General features: G+C 37.0%; 1 protein-coding gene across 7 annotated transcripts in view; it reads left to right on the plus strand.

Annotated features, from left to right (window-relative positions):
* Positions 1 to 19,154, plus strand: part of RABGAP1 (RAB GTPase activating protein 1) — a 168,723-nt gene that overhangs the window by 61,736 nt on the left and 87,833 nt on the right. For all 7 annotated transcript variants that reach the window (XM_025261634.3, XM_044926321.2, XM_044926319.2 and 4 more), the window contains 3 exons: positions 7,963 to 8,137; positions 11,709 to 11,802; positions 15,850 to 16,000. In XM_025261634.3, the coding sequence (XP_025117419.1) occupies positions 7,963 to 8,137; positions 11,709 to 11,802; positions 15,850 to 16,000 (420 nt within the window). The remainder of the gene's footprint in view (positions 1 to 7,962; positions 8,138 to 11,708; positions 11,803 to 15,849; positions 16,001 to 19,154) is intronic.

Here is a 19,154-nt window from a genome sequence, read left to right on the forward strand (position 1 = left end):
TCCATTGAGTCAGTGATGCCATCCAGCCATCTCATCCTCTGTCGTCCCCTTCCAATCCCTCCCAGCATCAGAGTCTTTTCCAATGAGTCAGCTCTTCGCATGAGGTAGCCAAAGTACTGGAGTTTGAGCTTTAGCATCATTCCTTCCAAAGAAATCCCAGGGCTGATGTCCTTCAGAATGGACTGGTTGGATCTCCTTGCAGTCCAAGAGATTCTAAAGAGTCTTCTCCAACACCACAGTTCAAAAGCATCAATTCTTCGGCGCTCAGCCTTCTTCACAGTCCCAACTCTCACATCCGTACATGGCCACAGGAAAAACCATAGCCTTGGTAGACGAACCTTTGTTGGAAAAGTAATGTCTCTGCTTTTCCATATGCTGTCTAGGTTGGTCATAACTTTCCTTCCAAGGAGTAAGCGTCTTTTAATTTCATGGCTGCAGTCACCATCTGCAGTGATTTTGCAGCCCCCAAAAATAAAGTCTGACACTGTTTCCACTGTTTCCCCATCTATTTCCCATGAAGTGATGGGACCGGATGACATGATCTTCGTTTTCTGAATGTTGAGCTTTAAGCCAACTTTTTCACTCTCCACTTGCACCTTCATCAAGAGGCTTTTTAGTTCCTCTTCACTTTCTGCTCTAAGGCTGGTGTCATCTGCATATCTGAGGTTATTGATATTTCTCCCGGCAATCTTGATTCCATCTTGTGTTTCTTCCAGTCCAGCGTTTCTCATGATGTACTCTGCATATAAGTTAAATAAGCAGGGTGACAATATACAGCCCTGACGTACTCCTTTTCCTTTAGGGAACCAGTCTGTTGTTCCATGTCCAGTTCTAACTGTTGCTTCCTGACCTGCATACAGATTTCTCAAGAGGCAGATCAGGTGGTCTCTTTCAGAATTTTCCACAGTTTATTGTGATCCACACAGTCAAAGGCTTTGGCATAGTCAATAAAGCAGAAATAGATGCTTTTCTGGAACTCTCTTGCTCTTTCCATGATCCAGCGGATGTTGGCAATTTGATCTCTGGTTCCTCTGCCTTTTCTAAAACCAGCTTGAACATCAGGAAGTTCATGGTTCCCATATTGCTGAAGCCTGGCTTGGAGAATTTTGAGCATTACTTTACTAGCGTGCGAGATGAGTGCAATTGTGCGGTAGTTTGAGCATTCCTTGGCATTGCCTTTCTTTGGGATTGGAATGAAAACTGACCTTTTCCAGTCCTGTGGCCACTGCTGAGTTTTCCAAATTTGCTGGCATATTGAGTGCAGCACTTTCACAGCATCATCTTTCAGGATTTGGAATAGCTCCACTGGAATTCCATCACCTCCACTAGCTTTGTTCGTAGTGATGCTTTCCAAGGCCCGCTTGACTTCACATTCCAGGATGTCTGGCTCTAGGTCAGTGATCACACCATCGTGATTATCTGGGTCGTGAAGATCTTTTTTGTACAGTTCTTCTGTGTATTCTTGCCATCTCTTCTTAATATCTTCTGCTTCTGTTAGGTCCATACCATTTCTGTCCTTTATTGAGCCCATCTTTGCATGAAATGTTCCTTTGGTATCTCTGATTTTCTTGAAGAGATCTTTAGTCTTTCCCATTCTGTTGTTTTCCTCTTTCTGTGTATTGATCACTGAAGAAGGCTTTCTTATCTCTTCTTGCTATTCTTTGGAACTCTGCATTCAGATGTTTATATCTTTCCTTTTCTCCTTTGCTTTTCGCTTCTCTCCTTTTCACAGCTATTTGTAAGGCCTCCTCAGACAGCCATTTTGCTTTTTTGCCTTTGTTTTCCATGGGGATGGTCTTGATCCCTGTCTCCTGTACAACGTCACGAACCTCATTCCATAGTTCATCAGGCACTCTATCTATCAGATGTAGGCCCTAAAATCTATTTCTCACTTCCACTGTATAATCATAAGGGATTTGATTTAGGTCATACCTGAATGGTCTAGTGTTTTCTCTACTTTCTTCAATTTCAGTCTGAATTTGGCAATAAGGAGTTCATGGTCTGAGCCACAGTCAGCTCCTGGTCTTGTTTTTGCTGACTGTATAGAGCTTCTCCATCTTTGGCTGCAAAGAATATAATCAATCTGATTTCGGTGTTGACCATCTGGTGATGTCCATGTATAGAGTCTTCTCTTGTGTTGTTGGAAGAGGGTGTTTGTTATGATCAGTGCATTTTCTTGGCAAAACTCTATTAGTCTTTGCCCTGCTTCATTGCGTATTCCAAGGCCAAATTTGACTGTTACTTCAGGTGTTTCTTGACTTCCTACTTTTGCATTCCAGTCCCCTATAAAGAAAAGGACATCTTTTTGGGGTGTTAGTTCTAAAAGGTCTTGTAGGTCTTCATAGAACCATTCAACTTCAGCTTCTTCAGTGTTACTGGTTGGGGCATAGACTTGGATTACTGTGATAGTGAATGGTTTGCCTTGGAAACGAACAGAGATCATTCAGTCGTTTTTGAGATTGCATCCAAGTACTGCATTTCGGACTCTCTTGTTGACCATGATGGCTACTCCATTTCTTCTGAGGGATTCCTGCCCGCAGTAGTAGATATAATGGTCATCTGAGTTAAATTCACCCATTCCAGTCCATTTCAGTTCACTGATTCCTAGAATGTCAACATTCACTCTTGCCATCTCTTGTTTGACCACTTCCAATCTGCCTTGATTCATGGACCTGACATTCCAGGTTCCTATGCAATATTGTTCTTTATAGCATCGGACCTTGCTTCTATCACCAGTCACATCCACAGCTGGGTATTCATTTTGCTTTGGCTCCATCCCTTCATTCTTTCTGGAGTTATTTCTCCACTGATCTCCAGTAGCATATTAGGCACCTACTGACCTGGGGAGTTTCTCTTTCAGTATCCTATCATTTTGCCTTTTCATACTGTTCATGGGGTTCTGAAGGCAAGAATACTAAGTGGTTTGCCATTCCCTTCTCCAGTGGACCACATTCTGGACCAATTTCCATAGTGATCCATATTCCATAGTGAGGATAGTGTTTATATTTTATAGATCCAAAGATGGAAAATAGATTTTATGGGATGTCGTGTGAACAAGATTTATACCATAAGCCTTCTAAGACTGTTAGCCAGGGTTCTTCCCATAGAAATGTACTTCTCTTGTCTTTCTTTCTATAAGAGAATTTTGGGGATTTAAGTCAAATTAAACATAATTTGAAATTTTAACCTCTTTGCAGTTTTCACTAGACAGAAAAGGAAACACTGCTACAGACAAAATTTCTTAAATATTCAATATATAGTTTCTGTTTTTTGCCATAAGTATGGGAAAACATGGAGAAGGAAATGGCAACCCACTCCAGTATTCTTGCCTGGAAAATTCCATGGACAGAGGAGCCTGGAGACCTACAGTCCATGGGGTCGCAAAAGAGTCTAACACATCTTAGCAACTAAACAGCTTGGAAAAACAATTATAGAAACGTTATTAAAAATGCATGTTTAAAAATTTATTCTTTTTCCTTTCCCTAAAATTATCTGGTGACTCAGTAGCTCCTTTTTAGCCTGGAACCCTTCCCAAATGTGGGAATTCCTATATTAAGATGGCATCATATTAGAGAAGAAACTTTTAAAATTAGTGAGGAAAGAAAGAGGAAGAAATGGTCCAAAGACTAGATTTTCCAACAGTAACATAAGGTGAATAAAAGACCAACTAATCATTCTTAAATTCTTAAAATTATAGAATTACAGAATTTGCATTGCCTAAGACTGAAAGATATAAACATCTGAATGCAGAGTTCCAAAGAATAGCAAGAAGAGATAAGAAAGCCTTCTTCAGCGATCAAGGCAAAGAAATAGAGGAAAACAACAGAATGGGAAAGACTAGGGATCTCTTCAAGAAAATCAGAGATACCAAAGGAACATTTCATGCAAAGATGGGCTCGATAAAGGACAGAAATGGTATGGACCTAACAGAAGCAGAAGATATTAAGAAGAGATGGCAAGAATACACAGAAGAACTGTACAAAAAAGATCTTCATGACCCAGATAATCACGATGGTGTGATCACTGACGTAGAGCCAGACATCCTGGAATGTGAAGTCAAGTGGGCCTTGGAAAGCATCACTACGAACAAAGCTAGTGGAGGTGATGGAATTCCAGTGGAGCTATTCCAAATCCTGAAAGATGATGCTGTGAAAGTGCTGCACTCAATATGCCAGCAAATTTGGAAAACTCAGCAGTGGCCACAGGACTGGAAAAGGTCAGTTTTCATTCCAATCCCAAAGAAAGGCAATGCCAAGGAATGCTCAAACTGCCACACAATTGCACTCATCTCGCACGCTAGCAAAGTAATGCTCAAAATTCTCCAAGCCAGGCTTCAGCAATATGGGAACCATGAACTTCCTGATGTTCAAGCTGGTTTTAGAAAAGGCAGAGGAACCAGGGATCAAATTGCCAACATCCACTGGATCATGAAAAGAGCAAGAGAGTTCCAGAAAAGCATCTATTTCTGCTTTATTGACTATGCCAAAGCCTTTGACTGTGTGGATCACAATAAACTGTGGAAAATTCTGAAAGAGACCACCTGATCTGCCTCTTGAGAAATTTGTATGCAGGTCAGGAAGCAACAGTTAGAACTGAACATGGGACAACAGACTGGTTCCAGATAGGAAAAGGAGTTCGTCAAGGCTGTATATTGTCACCCTGCTTATTTAACTTATATGCAGAGTACATCATGAGAAACGCTGGACTGGAAGAAACACAAGATGGAATCAAGATTGCCGGGAGAAATATCAATAACCTCAGATATGCAGATGACTCCAGCCTTATAGCAGAAAGTGAAGAGGAACTAAAAAGCCTCTTGATGAAGGTGCAAGTGGAGAGTGAAAAAGTTGGCTTAAAGCTCAACATTCAGAAAACGAAGATCATGTCATCCAGTCCCATCACTTCATGGGAAATAGATGGGGAAACAGTGGAAACAGTGTCAGACTTTATTTTTGGGGGCTGCAAAATCACTGCAGATGGTGACTGCAGCCATGAAATTAAAAGACGCTTACTCCTTGGAAGGAAAGTTATGACCAACCTAGACAGCATATGGAAAAGCAGAGACATTACTTTTCCAACAAAGGTTTGTTTAGTCAACGCTATGGTTTTTCCTGTGGCCATGTATGGATGTGAGAGTTGGACCGTGAAGAAGGCTGAGCGCTGAAGAATTGATGCTTTTGAACTGTGGTGTTGGAGAAGACTCTTGAGAGTCCCTTGCACTGCAAGGAGATCCAACCAGTCCATTCTGAAGGAGATCATCCCTGGGATTTCTTTGGAAGGAATGATGCTAAAGCTCAAACTCCAGTACTTTGACCACCTCATGCGAAGAGTTGACTCATTGGAAAAGACTCTGATGCTGGGAGGGATTGGGGGCAGGAGGAGAAGGGGACGACAGAGGATGAGATGGCTGGATGGCATCACTGACTCGATGGACGTGAGTCTGAGTGAACTCCGGGAGTTGGTGATGGACAGGGAGGCCTGGCGTGCTGCGATTCATGGAGTCATAAAGAGTCGGACACGATTGAGCAACTGATATAATCTGATCTGATCTGAAAGACACTGTAGGGGTCTTAAAATGTTTTATAAAGTTATTATTTTATAAATGAAGAAGCTAATGTCTGAAAGCCTAAGTGATGTGTCCAATGTTCATAGACAAGTAATTAGTATAACCATCCATGTTGGTAACCCAGGCTTCTATCTGTGTATGTACTTGCTGTGTGTGTGTGTGCGTGCGCATGTGTGCACACATTCAATCACATCTGACTCTTTGTGACCCCAGGGACTGTGGCCTACTAGGTTCCTCTGTCCATGTAATTTTCCAACCAAGAATACTGGAGTGGGTTGCAATTTCCTACTCCAGGGAATCTTCCCAACCCAGGGAGCAAACCCAAGTCTATTGCACTGGCAGACAGATTCTTTACCATTGTGCTTCCTGGGAAGCCTGTGTGTATGTTTTCATGGGCATACTCACCCATATGCAGTATTTCGCTGTACCTCTCAAGATAAGAAATGATTTCTGTACTCTTGAACTGCTAGATCAGGACCCACAGGTTATTGAACTATTCCTGAGATGTATGATAACTTGGTTAAGATGGTACTACTAGGTTTCTCTTTTGTAAAAGTAGATTTTTCTTTTGTATTTAACAAATCATCTTGACTCCATATTTATCTGACTTAAAATGGACAGGATTGCTCTGGTCACTATTACTCAAAGGGGAGTTCAAGGTGAAGTGCAGGGGTTGTTAACGTTTATATAGTTTCTGGGGAAAAAGATTTTTAAGGTTATAAGTTATGTTGATCTTTGAACTATTTTAGAAAGCAATTTACTAATGTTTTAGAGAATAATTTAAGCAAAATCAAAAGTAAATTCTTTGACCTATCAAAAGCAGAATATATGAAAGTTAAAAATCATAATTGCAAATTTAGAATGAACATATGTCATAGATTTTAATTTAATTCATTAAGTAATGAGGGAACCAGTAAGATGGTAAAACTGCTTCCAAGTATTTAAGGAACTTGAATTTATATAGTCTTTTCTTAGGGAAAAAAAATTAGAACAAGATTGGTGGGATAGAAACAAAACTGTTTAATGTACTGTAGGTAACCTTTGGGTTATCTTTACTGTTGTACAGAAATTATTTGTTTAGCTATTGGTCACAAACCTAGAGGTTAATATGTAATTTCACAGAGTCTGGGTCCTTTAATTAATAGTAAGTAATTAAGTCATTTGTTCATCTTGAAAATTTAATAATCCTTTGTACATGTTAAAACAGTCAGCACATCTGATCTGTGGGTCAGATCTGGCCTGACTGGTTTGTATAAAAAAATTTTGAAACATAGTCATGCTCACTGTCTATGACTGCTCGTATACCATAATGGTAGAGTTGAGGAGTTGGAGCAGAGACTACTGGCCCACATAGACTAAAATATTTACTGTTTGGCCCTTACAGAAAAGTTTACCAACTACTTAATTAAACAGTGCTTCAGGATGCTGTTGAAAGGACCTGTTGCTACTTTGTTAGCCTTCTAGGATTGGGGTAGTTTTTCTTAAGAATCCAAATAAACATTAAGAAGATGGTAATATCTGCTCTCTGCCTGATATTTCTAATGAACCTCTTATTGCCCTCCCCCTTCTGTATCTTTACTTCATGCATGTGTATCTTTCTCTTTGGTGTTGCTGCCTTTCTATTTTAGTTTTCTCTCTTTCTTTTCCTACAGTTCTGTCTTTTCATCCTGCTCTGTATTTCACTCTTTTTCCTCCTCCTCAAACTGACTGTAATATGGAATATTAATGTATGTAAATATTGTACTGGTAAAATTTTATATTCCCTACTCTTAATTTTTTTTTAGATCAGTTTAAAATGTTATATGCTTACCTCAAGATAAACCCAAAATACAAAACAATTTCAGTTATCAAAAATTTTGTGAACTCCATTGATCTCTTTTCTGTCACTTACCTCTCCTCCCACCCCCCCCCCACTTGTAGCTTTCAGTTGAAGAAAAGTTACCTATTCTGTTATCACTAGACCAAAGGATTTGGTGGTAGGGGCATGGAGATAAGACATTCTTAGTTTTAAACTGTATGTTTTAGATTATTTCTAAAACATTTTTAATGTACAGTTTTATATAGGAAACCTTGAGCAAAATTTTAAGGTAACTGGGAAGCTACAGAACAGTTAACTTTTTAAGTTAACTTACTAAATATTGGTAGTTGGATGTTTGATGATACAGTCTAAATACAGAAAATAAAATTGCAGAATTAGAATCCTAGTCAGTAAATATCCTATTTTCTTAAAGGTTTTAAGCCTAAACATATGTTTTTCTGCTTAGAAAAGGTTACATTTAGTTTAAATATTAAAAGTAATACCTTTTTATTCTCAGATCCTATGTAAATTCCGAAGTAGTGCTCAATTTAGAAAAAAATTTTTATCACTTGATAAATAATGTGTTTTCCTCTTTAAGATAAAGCAAAAGGAGAGAAAGAACAATACTGACACTTTATACGAAGTTGTATGCTTGGAAAGTGAATCAGAGAGAGAGAGGAGGAAAACTACAGCCAGTCCCTCTATTCGCCTGCCACAGTCAGGATCGCAGAGTTCAATGATACCTTCTCCTCCAGAAGATGATGAAGAGGAAGGTAAATTGTAGGGAGAACTTAATTTCTGTTTTGTGTGGTGGACTAAACAGACCATTACAGTTTTATCATGGAAGTGATAAAGTGACATAGTGTTTTGAATACTTTTAATAAATGTTTATAAGAGTCTATGCAAAGGACTGTGGAAGGTAAAAAATGATTGCCATTGGACTTTCTTTGAGGTAATTATAGCCAAGTTAGAAAAAATGAGATTTATAATTAATGCTTTTTTTAAAAAGAATCAGTCTCTGCTAGCTTAGTGAATTAATACAGCACATTTTTAGAGCAAATTTGACACAGCTTCTGCCTAAATAAATGTTTCCATCTCAACTGATTTATACATTATTGGATTTTCACACTGATAAATACTAGGAATCAACCAGTTCTTTTTTTTTTTCTCCTCTTTTTCATGATTATGTCTGTGAATTGTTCTGTCAGTTCTGTGTCAGAGTGAGAAATGGAGGGAAGGAATACAGGAAAAATGAAAGTTTGGAAGGCATTTTGTACCAGAGCTTTATTTTTAAGGGCAAAAACAAGCTGATTATGAAAAGTCGTAAGAGGTATGCATCTATGTGAGGTTCACAGGGAGTGTTCTGGAAATTCATAGGAGAGAATTCAATTTTCATTGCGGAGTATGTGGTGGAGCACCATGACTCTTTTTTTAGCTGGGACTTTCCAAGTGCAGGAAGAATTCAGAGATAAATGTGCTGGTTTTGACACTTCTGGCTAAAAAGAATACATTAACAAAAGCATCAGGGTGATAGGAATGTTTGATTGGGGTAGAAGAAATACGTGTCCATGATTATATGTACTTTTTCCAAGTTTAGAGCAAGTGCTGACTTCCCAATTCTGTTCTTCCCCATAACTTCTACTTTTCCTATAACTAATCAACTTAGGATCATTTATTGGCAATGTTAATGGCCACCAGTTGCTAGATGCTTAGTGTGGTAGACAGACACTTTGTTTATGAAGTAAGATAATACTTTGTTTATATAATCCACACAAATTCCTGAAAAATAAGACTTATTTTGAACATAAGGAAAGTGAGTTTGCCTAATGTCACAATATTTAGAAATTGGCAGGGAGGATTTTAATCCAGGTTTGTGAATTAGCAGTCTGAGCTCTGTTGTGTTATCATCTATGGGCATTTATTCACATAAAGCATTTTGAAGTGCAAAGAAGGCACAAATGTTTTTGAAAAGTTAGCATACAGTTTAGAGTCTCCTGCAGAGACAATTTAAGTCATGTTTTAAGGCTGGGAAGGGTCAAATTGTTCCTACTGTTTGAGATTGACCATATAACTGGTTCTGGAGACTTGCAGTTTTCCTTTATGTCAACATTGCTTAAGATGCAGAGCAAATAAAAATTTACAGAATTTTCCTCCCTTTAAGACTTGGCAATGAAAAAAAAATGCCAAAAGTTCAGAAAGACACACCATTTATTGTGAAACCAGAGACTGTTCAAATCTCTGTATTATAGATGTTAAAGGATATCTACCAGTTAAAAAGAAATTTGGGCCCAGCTAATAGATAACATCAAGACTGAGATGTATTTCTAGTCTATAATAGGCACGGTGTTTTTAATATAATTGAGGGGATTCAGAAGGCCTCTGCTGAGAGCACTTAACTGGGGAGAGAGAAGGACTAAGGGCAGGTAGCAGTCCATGGAAGAATCAGGATCGTTAGAACAGAAGCTCTGTAAAGAAAGAGAGTGTGTCCCTTTCTGCTCCATGTTGTTTCCGTGGTGTGTAGTCCAATTCCTGGTATATAATAAATGCTCAGTAAATATTAGCAAGATGAATAGCCTTCCTAGATCCATTTCCGTAGTGAAAAGTTAATGACACTGCAGCCATACCATCTTTTCATTCTGTCTAATCCAGTGTACAAACCAGGGAACTTGGTCCTGTTGTGATGTTAGCTCCCTGAAAAGAAATGGCTGTAGTCCTCTAAAGAGCCTCCTTATCCATAGGCCATTTGTGCTCACAGGGCAGGAAGCCAGCAGTTACAAAGAGGAGGTGTTCAGAGGCAACATTCTGAACACATCCGAACAGTAAAAGAGAATTTTGTAAGATAAGTCTTCCTAATCTCTTTAAAGGAATTATCTCTTGTAAATTTTAATACATTTTAAAATAGCTGCCCATCACCCAAAGACATTGTGTTATATTGACATTTTTAATGAGTGGAGAATTACTTGAGGCATTTAGAGTACGGCCAACTCTGGAATATAGTGAAGCAGAGGGACATTATCTCAGTGCCCTTGAGCCTTTCTCTTTTCCTTATTCATCTGTGGAGGTCTCACTTATATTCAGTCTGTCTTCTTCCTGAACTCATTATGAAAACTGCTGATAATGTTTAAGATATTATAATGTAAATAAATTTAGTAATAAATATCCTGGATTTCTGAACCTTTAAAATCAGTACAGATATACTATCACTAAAGGGATGCCAATTCATGATATAATCATCAAGAGATGTTAAGATCCAAACTTTTTTTTTTTTAAGATACAAAGTTTTTAAAGGCAGGTTAAACAAAAACATTTAGAAACAGCATTGATTGAGCTGACATGGAAACAAGTACTGTTTTACCCAACTAGTGCAAATGTCAGTTGGTAAAACCATTTTGGGAAGCAGTTGGTCATAAGTTTCAGAATCCTTAAAAGCATACATTTTTTTAACTCAGGAAGTTCCCTTCTGGGCATATACCCAATAAAAACAATGAGATCTGTTCATCCTAATACTATTTGTAGCAAAAAGTTGAAAACTCCCTAAGTGTCCAACAAAAAAGATTAAGTAAATCTTACTTTCCCACTACTTTCATTACTTTTTTCAATTCTCTCACATTCCTTTATCATTATCACTTTTTTTCATTGTCTTTAAATCTTATAATCCTTAAATTTGTATTCAGATTTACATTTCCTGATTACTTGAACAAAGTTTGAAATGATTCATCTTGGTCCTTTTTAGAAAGTATTTTTATGCTTTCTATTAATCCATGCCAGTATAGAAAATTTAGAAAATCATAAAAACATAAAAGAGGAAAGAAATAATCATAGCTCTATAAGATTTAGTTCTTATTTTAATTTTATGTGCACTTAGTATTTTGCCAGATCATTATGTTAAAAAGTGTCAACACAAGTTTGGATTGTAAACGCATATCAAAATTTATTCAAATACTCTGTGCTTTTCTATTTTGGAAGCTTATGTGTGCATGCTTTGTGCTTTTAGCTGTTATACGTAAGACTGCTATATATTTTCATGTGTGACATTGTTTGCTATGAAACAGGTAAGAGAACATACCATACTTTTGAGTCCTATCATTTTATAGTCATATGGCTCTTTCTTCAGTTAACATTATATAGGCGTATATAAAAAGCAAGAGAATTAAAGAGTTTCAGCAACATTCCACCTAGGGCCATTTTTACTTTTCTTGTATTTATGACTATATGCTAAGAGAGAAGTTATGATACTGTGCTCCCAATGAAATCTTTCAAATTTGACTGTTACATTTCCAGGTCATTCTTCGGGCTAGCATAGCTACCTCTATTATCCTTTTTTGTGTGTTTTGTTTATTAAAGATAACGATGAGCCTCTCTTGAGTGGATCTGGTGATGTATCCAAAGAATGTGCAGAAAAAATTCTTGAAACATGGGGAGAACTGCTGTCTAAATGGTAAGTTGTGATAGAATAGTTCTCCTTTCCAGTTCTTATGTTATGGGTAGGGAATTTTGCCAAACATTTTTCAGTTTTGGAGCCAATAATAAAAACCTAAGTATGAGGTTCACATTTGAGAATCTCTGTTGGTAGAGGTTTATAAGGGTAATGAAGTCGTGAAGATCTGAAATCAGCTTTCAAAATATCAGAAACCTGATAAGGTTCTCAGTGCTGCAGAAATATTTATGCAAACATGGAATCCATGGAGAAAATAAATAAGGAAAGAAGTCACTTATATTGAAGTGGGTAGGAATTGCCGATTGGTTAAGATAATACACAGTAGTTAAGGCAATACACAGTAATCAGGAAAGCTTAGAAGATACTCACACAATGCATAGAACCATGATAGAGACTGCAGTGGGATTTTTCCCTGTCTCTGTTATATGCCTCAAGTGACAGAGCAGAATGTTATAAACATGGTATATATTTATTGCTCTACCAATTAGTAACACTTGTAAAATTCAGGAATTTCTCATCAGCTCAAGAGACAGTTTGATGACAGTGTTAAGAAATATCCTATAGACTGTCTAAAAAGAGTACACTTCCTTCAGGTAATTTATTAGTGAAATCAGAGACATTCTGGTAAATCAGGTTGGTGAGACGTTTATGTCATCTGCTTTTCCCACTGTGTAGGATGCCAGTATATGCTGAAAAGAGCTGAACTTGAAAATGATCTGAGCAGTTTTCTGTTTCTGACTTTCTGGTTCTTAGGGTTATCATACCAACTCCCCATGAACCTGCTACTTGGAGTCTGATTTTTCTCTGAAATTTTAACTGTTGAAACCTTCACTCTGCTCTTAGTAAAATTGTGTCTCAGCATTAAAAACAAACTTCATGCCCTTGAGGGATGGGACTATAATGGGCATCATCTGCTTCTAGCGCTCTCACAAAGCTTTACACTTTCGGTAAAACACTCTCCAATTGGGAAATGTCAAATGTGTACAGGAGGAGAATGCAAACCAAAGCATGGTTTGTCTTTACACAAGTGATTTTAATAAATGACCTCTGCAGAAGCCCCCCAGGGGAATAGTTCTCTCTTATTTTTTTATATTCCTTCAGCAATCAGGAGACAAACCTGCTGATGCTCTCATCACAATGTATTTTCAGTTCAGTGAATTTGGAGTGTTTGGACTGCTGCTGGCAGAAATTTCATCTGTATAAAAAGATTTCTGCTCTAAAATAGAAACGTAATTGAGTCTTGACATGGGTTATATAATAGTGTATGTAAAATTATTTAGATACAGCATTTAGACTCTAAATGCTCTAGGTTTTATAAAATGAACCGACCAGCGTTTTATACAATTGCTTGGAATTTGTTTAGTTATCAGGCTTTTGTTTATCCATTTTGTTATTCTTTTGATGAAATGATATCCTTATTGTACTCCTTCAAATACATTAACTAACTTTCCATCTGTCTCACCTATCTTCAGGATGTTTATAACTGTTTTTTGCTGATTTCAGTCATGTGTTTAGAAATAATAATATTTCTTCAATTTATTTTGTCATTATTTTTTCATCATTATTATATGTGTTTTACAATAGGAATCATCACCGTGTCATGGAATTTTAGAGCCTGGTAGACCTGACTTCAGGTCCTACCTCTCCTGTTTCTAAGCTGTATGATCTTGGGCAGGTCACTTAACTCTTGAGAATCTGTCTTCATTTGCAAAATACAAGTCTGTAGAACCACCATGCAGGATTATTGTAGATTAAGAATAATAGATGTTGTAATGAGTATAGATGTTGTAATGGTAGTAATCATAGTAAGAAGTAATAGATTTACTCTGTGCCCAGTACTGTGCTGAGTTATGTGCTCTATTTCAACTATAATAACCTTATAAAATAGTATCCATTTTTATAGATGAGGAAACTGGCTTAAAGATTAAGTCAACAATTCTAGTTAGTAAACAGCAGGCTCAGAATTTTTAACACATTCAGATCTGATTCCAAAACTGATTTAACTCTACATTAGATTTTAGTGTCAGTGTTTATAATAAATATACCTTTGTGCTCTAATTCTCCAAGTTCGTTTTGATAAGAATTTGAGTGGTTAGGAGAACTAATGTCAGTAATAAAATAGTTGGCTGAGTTATCATCAGTGACAAAATTATTCTGAAAATGATTTTACCAATATAAATCAAGCTTGTGTTATCAAATAATTCTAGGGTTAGTTTTTTTTTTTAAGAGCCAAATATAAATATTTTCGGTTTTGTGGCCAATAGACTCTGTTGCACCTACTCACCTCTGCTGTTGCAGTGTGAAAGCAGCCATAGACAATACATGAATAAAAATGGCTTGTGTTTCAGTAAGAGTTGGTTTACAGAAACACATGGTGAGCCAGATTTGTCCCATAGGCCATAGTGTGCCAATCCTTGGATTAGATAATGAAACTACTTTAGTCCTTTCTATTTCCAACTCTTCAACTTATATATATGTGTGTGTGTGTGTGTGTGTGTGTGTGTGTGTGTATATATATATATTTTTTTTTTTTTCCCCCAAGCAAAGCCAAAACTGTGTTAAACTGTCTATAGCTCTTGTATTAAGGTGCTAGCATCATCACAGAATTAATAACTTTAAATAACTTTTAAATGTACTGTGTTTCATTCTGCTGGAGTTCTGGGAGAATTTTGAGAAAAGTCTCAAGACCTTTCTGTACAATATTTTGATAGTGGTCATTTTGTACCAGTAAGTGAAGTCGCTCAGTCATGTCCAACTCTTTGTGACCCCATGGATGGTAGCCTACCAGGCTCTTCTGTCCATGGAGTTTTCCAGGCAAGAGTACTGGAGTGGGTTGCCATTTCCTTCTCCAGAAGATCTTCCCGACCCAGGGATCGAACCCACATCTCCCTCATTGTAGGCAGACGCTTTACTGTCTAAGCCACCAGGGAAGTCCTGGTAACTTGTGCTTAAATCTGATAGCCACAGAAATTCCTCCATGTCAGAATCTTGCTTTATTGACTCAGTTAATGGTGGCTCTCAAATCACAAAGCAGCTGTGATGTAACAGATAGAACATTCATTGAGCTTGAGTCTACCTCAGTCTCTTAATCAACTTCCCTGAACTTCTTTCTCCATCTGTAGAACTGGAGATACTACCACATACCTCAAATGGTTGTTGTGAGGATTGAATAAAATTAAATGCAAAAGCACTTTGTAAGTTAATACCAACACTTCTAAAAATTCTTTTTCAAGATGTTTTATTTCCCCCAGTAAAAGTATTTTAGGGAATTCCCTGGCGGTCCAGTGATTAGGACTTCGGGCTTCCACTGCAGGGGGCAATGGGTTTGATTCCTGGTCTGGGAACACTTGCCTGGAGAATTCCATGAACAGAAGAGCCCAGCAGGCTGCAGTCCACGAGGTCACAAAGAGTTGGCCACAACTAAGTGATTTTCATCATCATCTGAAAAATAAGATCCTGCATGCTGCAACCCTCCACCAAAGAGATGTCTTATTCCCCCCCATTTTGTAGATGAAATAAATGAAGCTCCAACACTTCAGTAACTTGTTTTGATAATATAATAGTACAGTAGAAACTTTTATCCATCATAGTTATTAAAAAAAATTTATTTAAAGCACCATAAAACTGCTGAAAGCATTTATTTTTATATTCTTACTTAGAATAAATCTTTACCTAAAACATAAAAATATACAGTTTACTTATTAATTTTGATGCAGAGCCGAGCTCTTATCTTTAGCTGTGTGTCCACTATTGAGAATTTTGCTTTTTCTTGCACAAGTCACAACCATAAAGCTATAGTTTCCAGTTCTGATTTTTTTTTAATTAGACCAATAATTTAGAGATACATAAGACGCAGTCTGACTTCAGAATTTTTTTCTCCACCCGATCTTTTACAGTTATATTGGCCACGTCTAGTTCTAGGGTTTTTTTCTTTATTAATGTTTTTTATTAAGTCTTTATATATCGTTTAGTTTAGCTTTCCTAAAAGTAACACTCTTTTAAAACCTGTGTCTTTTATGCACTTACAACTTATGGCTTTGTTTTTAGGCATCTCAACTTGAGCGTGCGGCCAAAGCAGTTGTCATCCTTAGTAAGAAGCGGTGTTCCTGAAGCTCTTCGAGGAGAAGTCTGGCAGCTCCTAGCAGGGTGTCACAACAATGACCACCTGGTAGAAAAATACCGAATTCTCATCACTAAGGTAAGGGGATGATAATTCAGCTTCAGCATTAGTTCCTTTAGAATTCTATTATTAAAAGATTATTCTGTCTATTCACTTACCAAGAATTTTATGTAATTCCTTTAACTAACATTAGAATAGAACTTTCAGACTTCTGGCTCAGTTATTTCCAGTGTTGGCACAAAGGAGAAGGCATAGGTTTTCTTCCTTCCTTTTCACCTCAGAGGCAAAAGATGGCCTCTGCCCTTTGTGTATAGGTCATTTGTGCTGTGCTGTGTGTGAAAACTTTCCTTTATTTATTTTAATCCTTTTCATACTTCCCAGAAATGTGCTGTTTGTAAGTAATGGCCTAGTCCTATTTTTTTTTCTTTTCTTTTTTTTTTTTTTTTACAATTGGAAGAACATGGTTCTATCATCTTAAACCATGTTCCCTTTCAGTTCATTCCTCTTAAACTGAATTCTCAATTTTTATGGTATCCCCTTCTCAAGCTGATGAATTCCTCAAGGTTTTGCAAGTGAAGCAACGCAACTATTCTTTGAATAGGCATGCAAAAATTTAATTTTCTGCTAGGTCAGGCAGTGGTTTGCGCCTTTTGCACCCATGTTAACTGGTTTTAAGCTTTGCTTTGGTTTTCCAAAATTCTTAAAATCTTCATCTTTAGGAAGCGGTTTCTTTGATGGTATAGAAATTTAAAACCTGAGTTATGAATGAACTGTTCAGAATTCTCAATAATATATGAGAATTTTTCAGTGTGACAAAGTAGTAGGACTTCTTTTAAAAATATATTAAAACCTTATGAGAAGTGAATAATACTGATATAAAACTACTTTTTTTTTTTTTTTTTTTTAAGTACTTTGTAGGTAAGGATAGAATTCGAACATGAAGTCACATCTTTCCTCATCAGAATAATGACTTTTATTTGCTCAAAATATTTTTCGTCAAGGAAAATGTTCTCAAGAACTAATGTTCTGCTTCCCTTGATTGTGTCAGTGTAATTGTTGAACCCACTCTATTGAGTGCCTATTACAATCGCAGTGTTGGAGCTATGAAGTCAGACAAAAGCGGTTAGCATAAGTTGTGTGGTAATCTGGACAAGCACAGTAGAAACCATCAAAAGGAGTGACTAATTCCGCATGGGGGGATAGGAAGAGTGTTTATCAGGAATATAATGTTTAAGATGGGTTTCAGAAAAGACCTTACCGGGCATGAAAGAATGGCAGAGTGTTGTACTCGTAGTATCATTGGAAACATGGAAGAACAGGGTATGCAATGTGTGAGAGACTAGCAAAGGTACAGCTAGTTCATTTTTTTCTTTTATTTGCAAGTCCTGTTAGGTAATTGTAACATTTTGAAGTCCTTTGAAATGTTTGGCCAAAAATTATTTCTTAAGTATTTTTGGTGTGGCTACTCATACAGATAATTTAAAGACATGGAATATTCTCTTTTTGTGGTTCCATGAAAATGGTGATACCTGTTTCTCAAAGAAGAACCTGGTAGGTAGATGATGTGTTAAAAGATCAGCTCTTAACAATATCTAATACATTTGATTAATGTTTTATATATGCTGGTGTCATGTCAAGTTTATATTTCACATTAAACTTACTGTGGATGATAGAAACTAAAAAGCTTTCTAAAAGATGTATATTAAATTGCTGACATGTAATCAGAATGTACAAGTTATTTAACCATCATAATATTGGTTGATGCTGTTTTGTTTTATTCTATAGTGTTACATAGGTTAAATACAAGATATATATTGGCTATATCTATAAAACTAGGTTTTTCTGTCTTCCTAGAAATAGTTATCACTGTAATTGACATTTTAAAATTTGCTCTGGTTTTGGTTTTTTTTTTGAGTCGTAAAACTACATATTTTTAAATTTATTTCTACAGCAAGCTGTGATTTACATAGGCTTAAATACACAAATTTACAGCTCGATGACATTTTACATGTTAATACACTGCTCTGATCACTACCAAAAGAAAGAATATGTCCATCACTTCAAAAAGTTATTTTTGTCCCTGTCTAGTTGTAACCACCCCTACTCCACCCCTGAAAAACCAATACTGTGTTCTGACTTCTCTTTCTCTAAATTAGTTTTGATTGTTCTTGAACTTCATTTAAAAACAATGATACAGTCGTGTAGCATGTACTTGTTTGTATCTGACTTTCTCTGCTCATCCATTTTGGGAGTGTATCAGTAGTTTTTTGTTTTTTTTTTTAAGATTTTTAAAAATTCATTTTTGGCTGCACTGGGTCTTCGTTGCTGCATGCAGGCTTTCTCTAGTTGTGGTGAGTAGGGCTACTCTTCTGGTTGCGGTGCTTGGGCTTGTCGGTGGGGTGGCTTCTCATTGTGGAGCATGGGATCTAGAGCACAGGCTCAGTAGTTGTGGCCCACTAGCTTAATTGGTCCAAGACACATGGGATCTTCCCGGACTAGGAGTCAAACCCATGTCCTCTGCGTTGGCAGGCAGATTCTTAACCACTGGACCATCAGGAAAGTCCCAATAGTTCGTTTTTTATTCATTTTCATTTTTTTAGTTGCTGCAAATATTCCATTGTATGAATAAATCACACTTTAAAAAATCTATTCTGGTATTATAGATGTTTTGTTTCTTGTTTTAGCTTTTATAAAGTTGCTGTGAACATTCTTGCATATAACAGGTGCTATGATCTGAAGGTGTCCTTTAAAATTCATGTTGGAACTTATCCATTATACCAAGGTGATATTGAAAAAGTAGGGCCTTCTGGAGATGACTCGATCATGAGGGCAGAATCCTCATGCTAGGGTTAGCACCCTTATAAGAGAGTCAAGGGAAAGCTCCCTCACCTCCCACCATGTGAGGACACAACTAGAAGTTGTCAGTGCGCCACCCGAAAGGGAGCCTTCACCTGAGCCCAACCGTGTGGCACCCTGGTCTTAGACTTCCAGCCTCCAGAATGGTGAGCAATGAAATTCTGCTGTTCATAAGCCATCCGTTCTGTGGTATTTTGTTATAGAAACCCAGATAGACTAAATCAGTGCAATTTTTTATTCAGTCATTCTCCTATTGCTAGGCATTTATTTTGTTTTCAATTTTCAGTCTCTAAATGATGTTTACTAAACAACCTTACACAGTGTTCCAAATCTTTGACTTTTATGGAATAGTCTCAGTAGTGTGGTTACTGGATCA

Source organism: Bubalus bubalis, chromosome 12, assembly GCF_019923935.1.
Source record: "Bubalus bubalis isolate 160015118507 breed Murrah chromosome 12, NDDB_SH_1, whole genome shotgun sequence".
Lineage (NCBI taxonomy): Eukaryota > Metazoa > Chordata > Mammalia > Artiodactyla > Bovidae > Bubalus > Bubalus bubalis.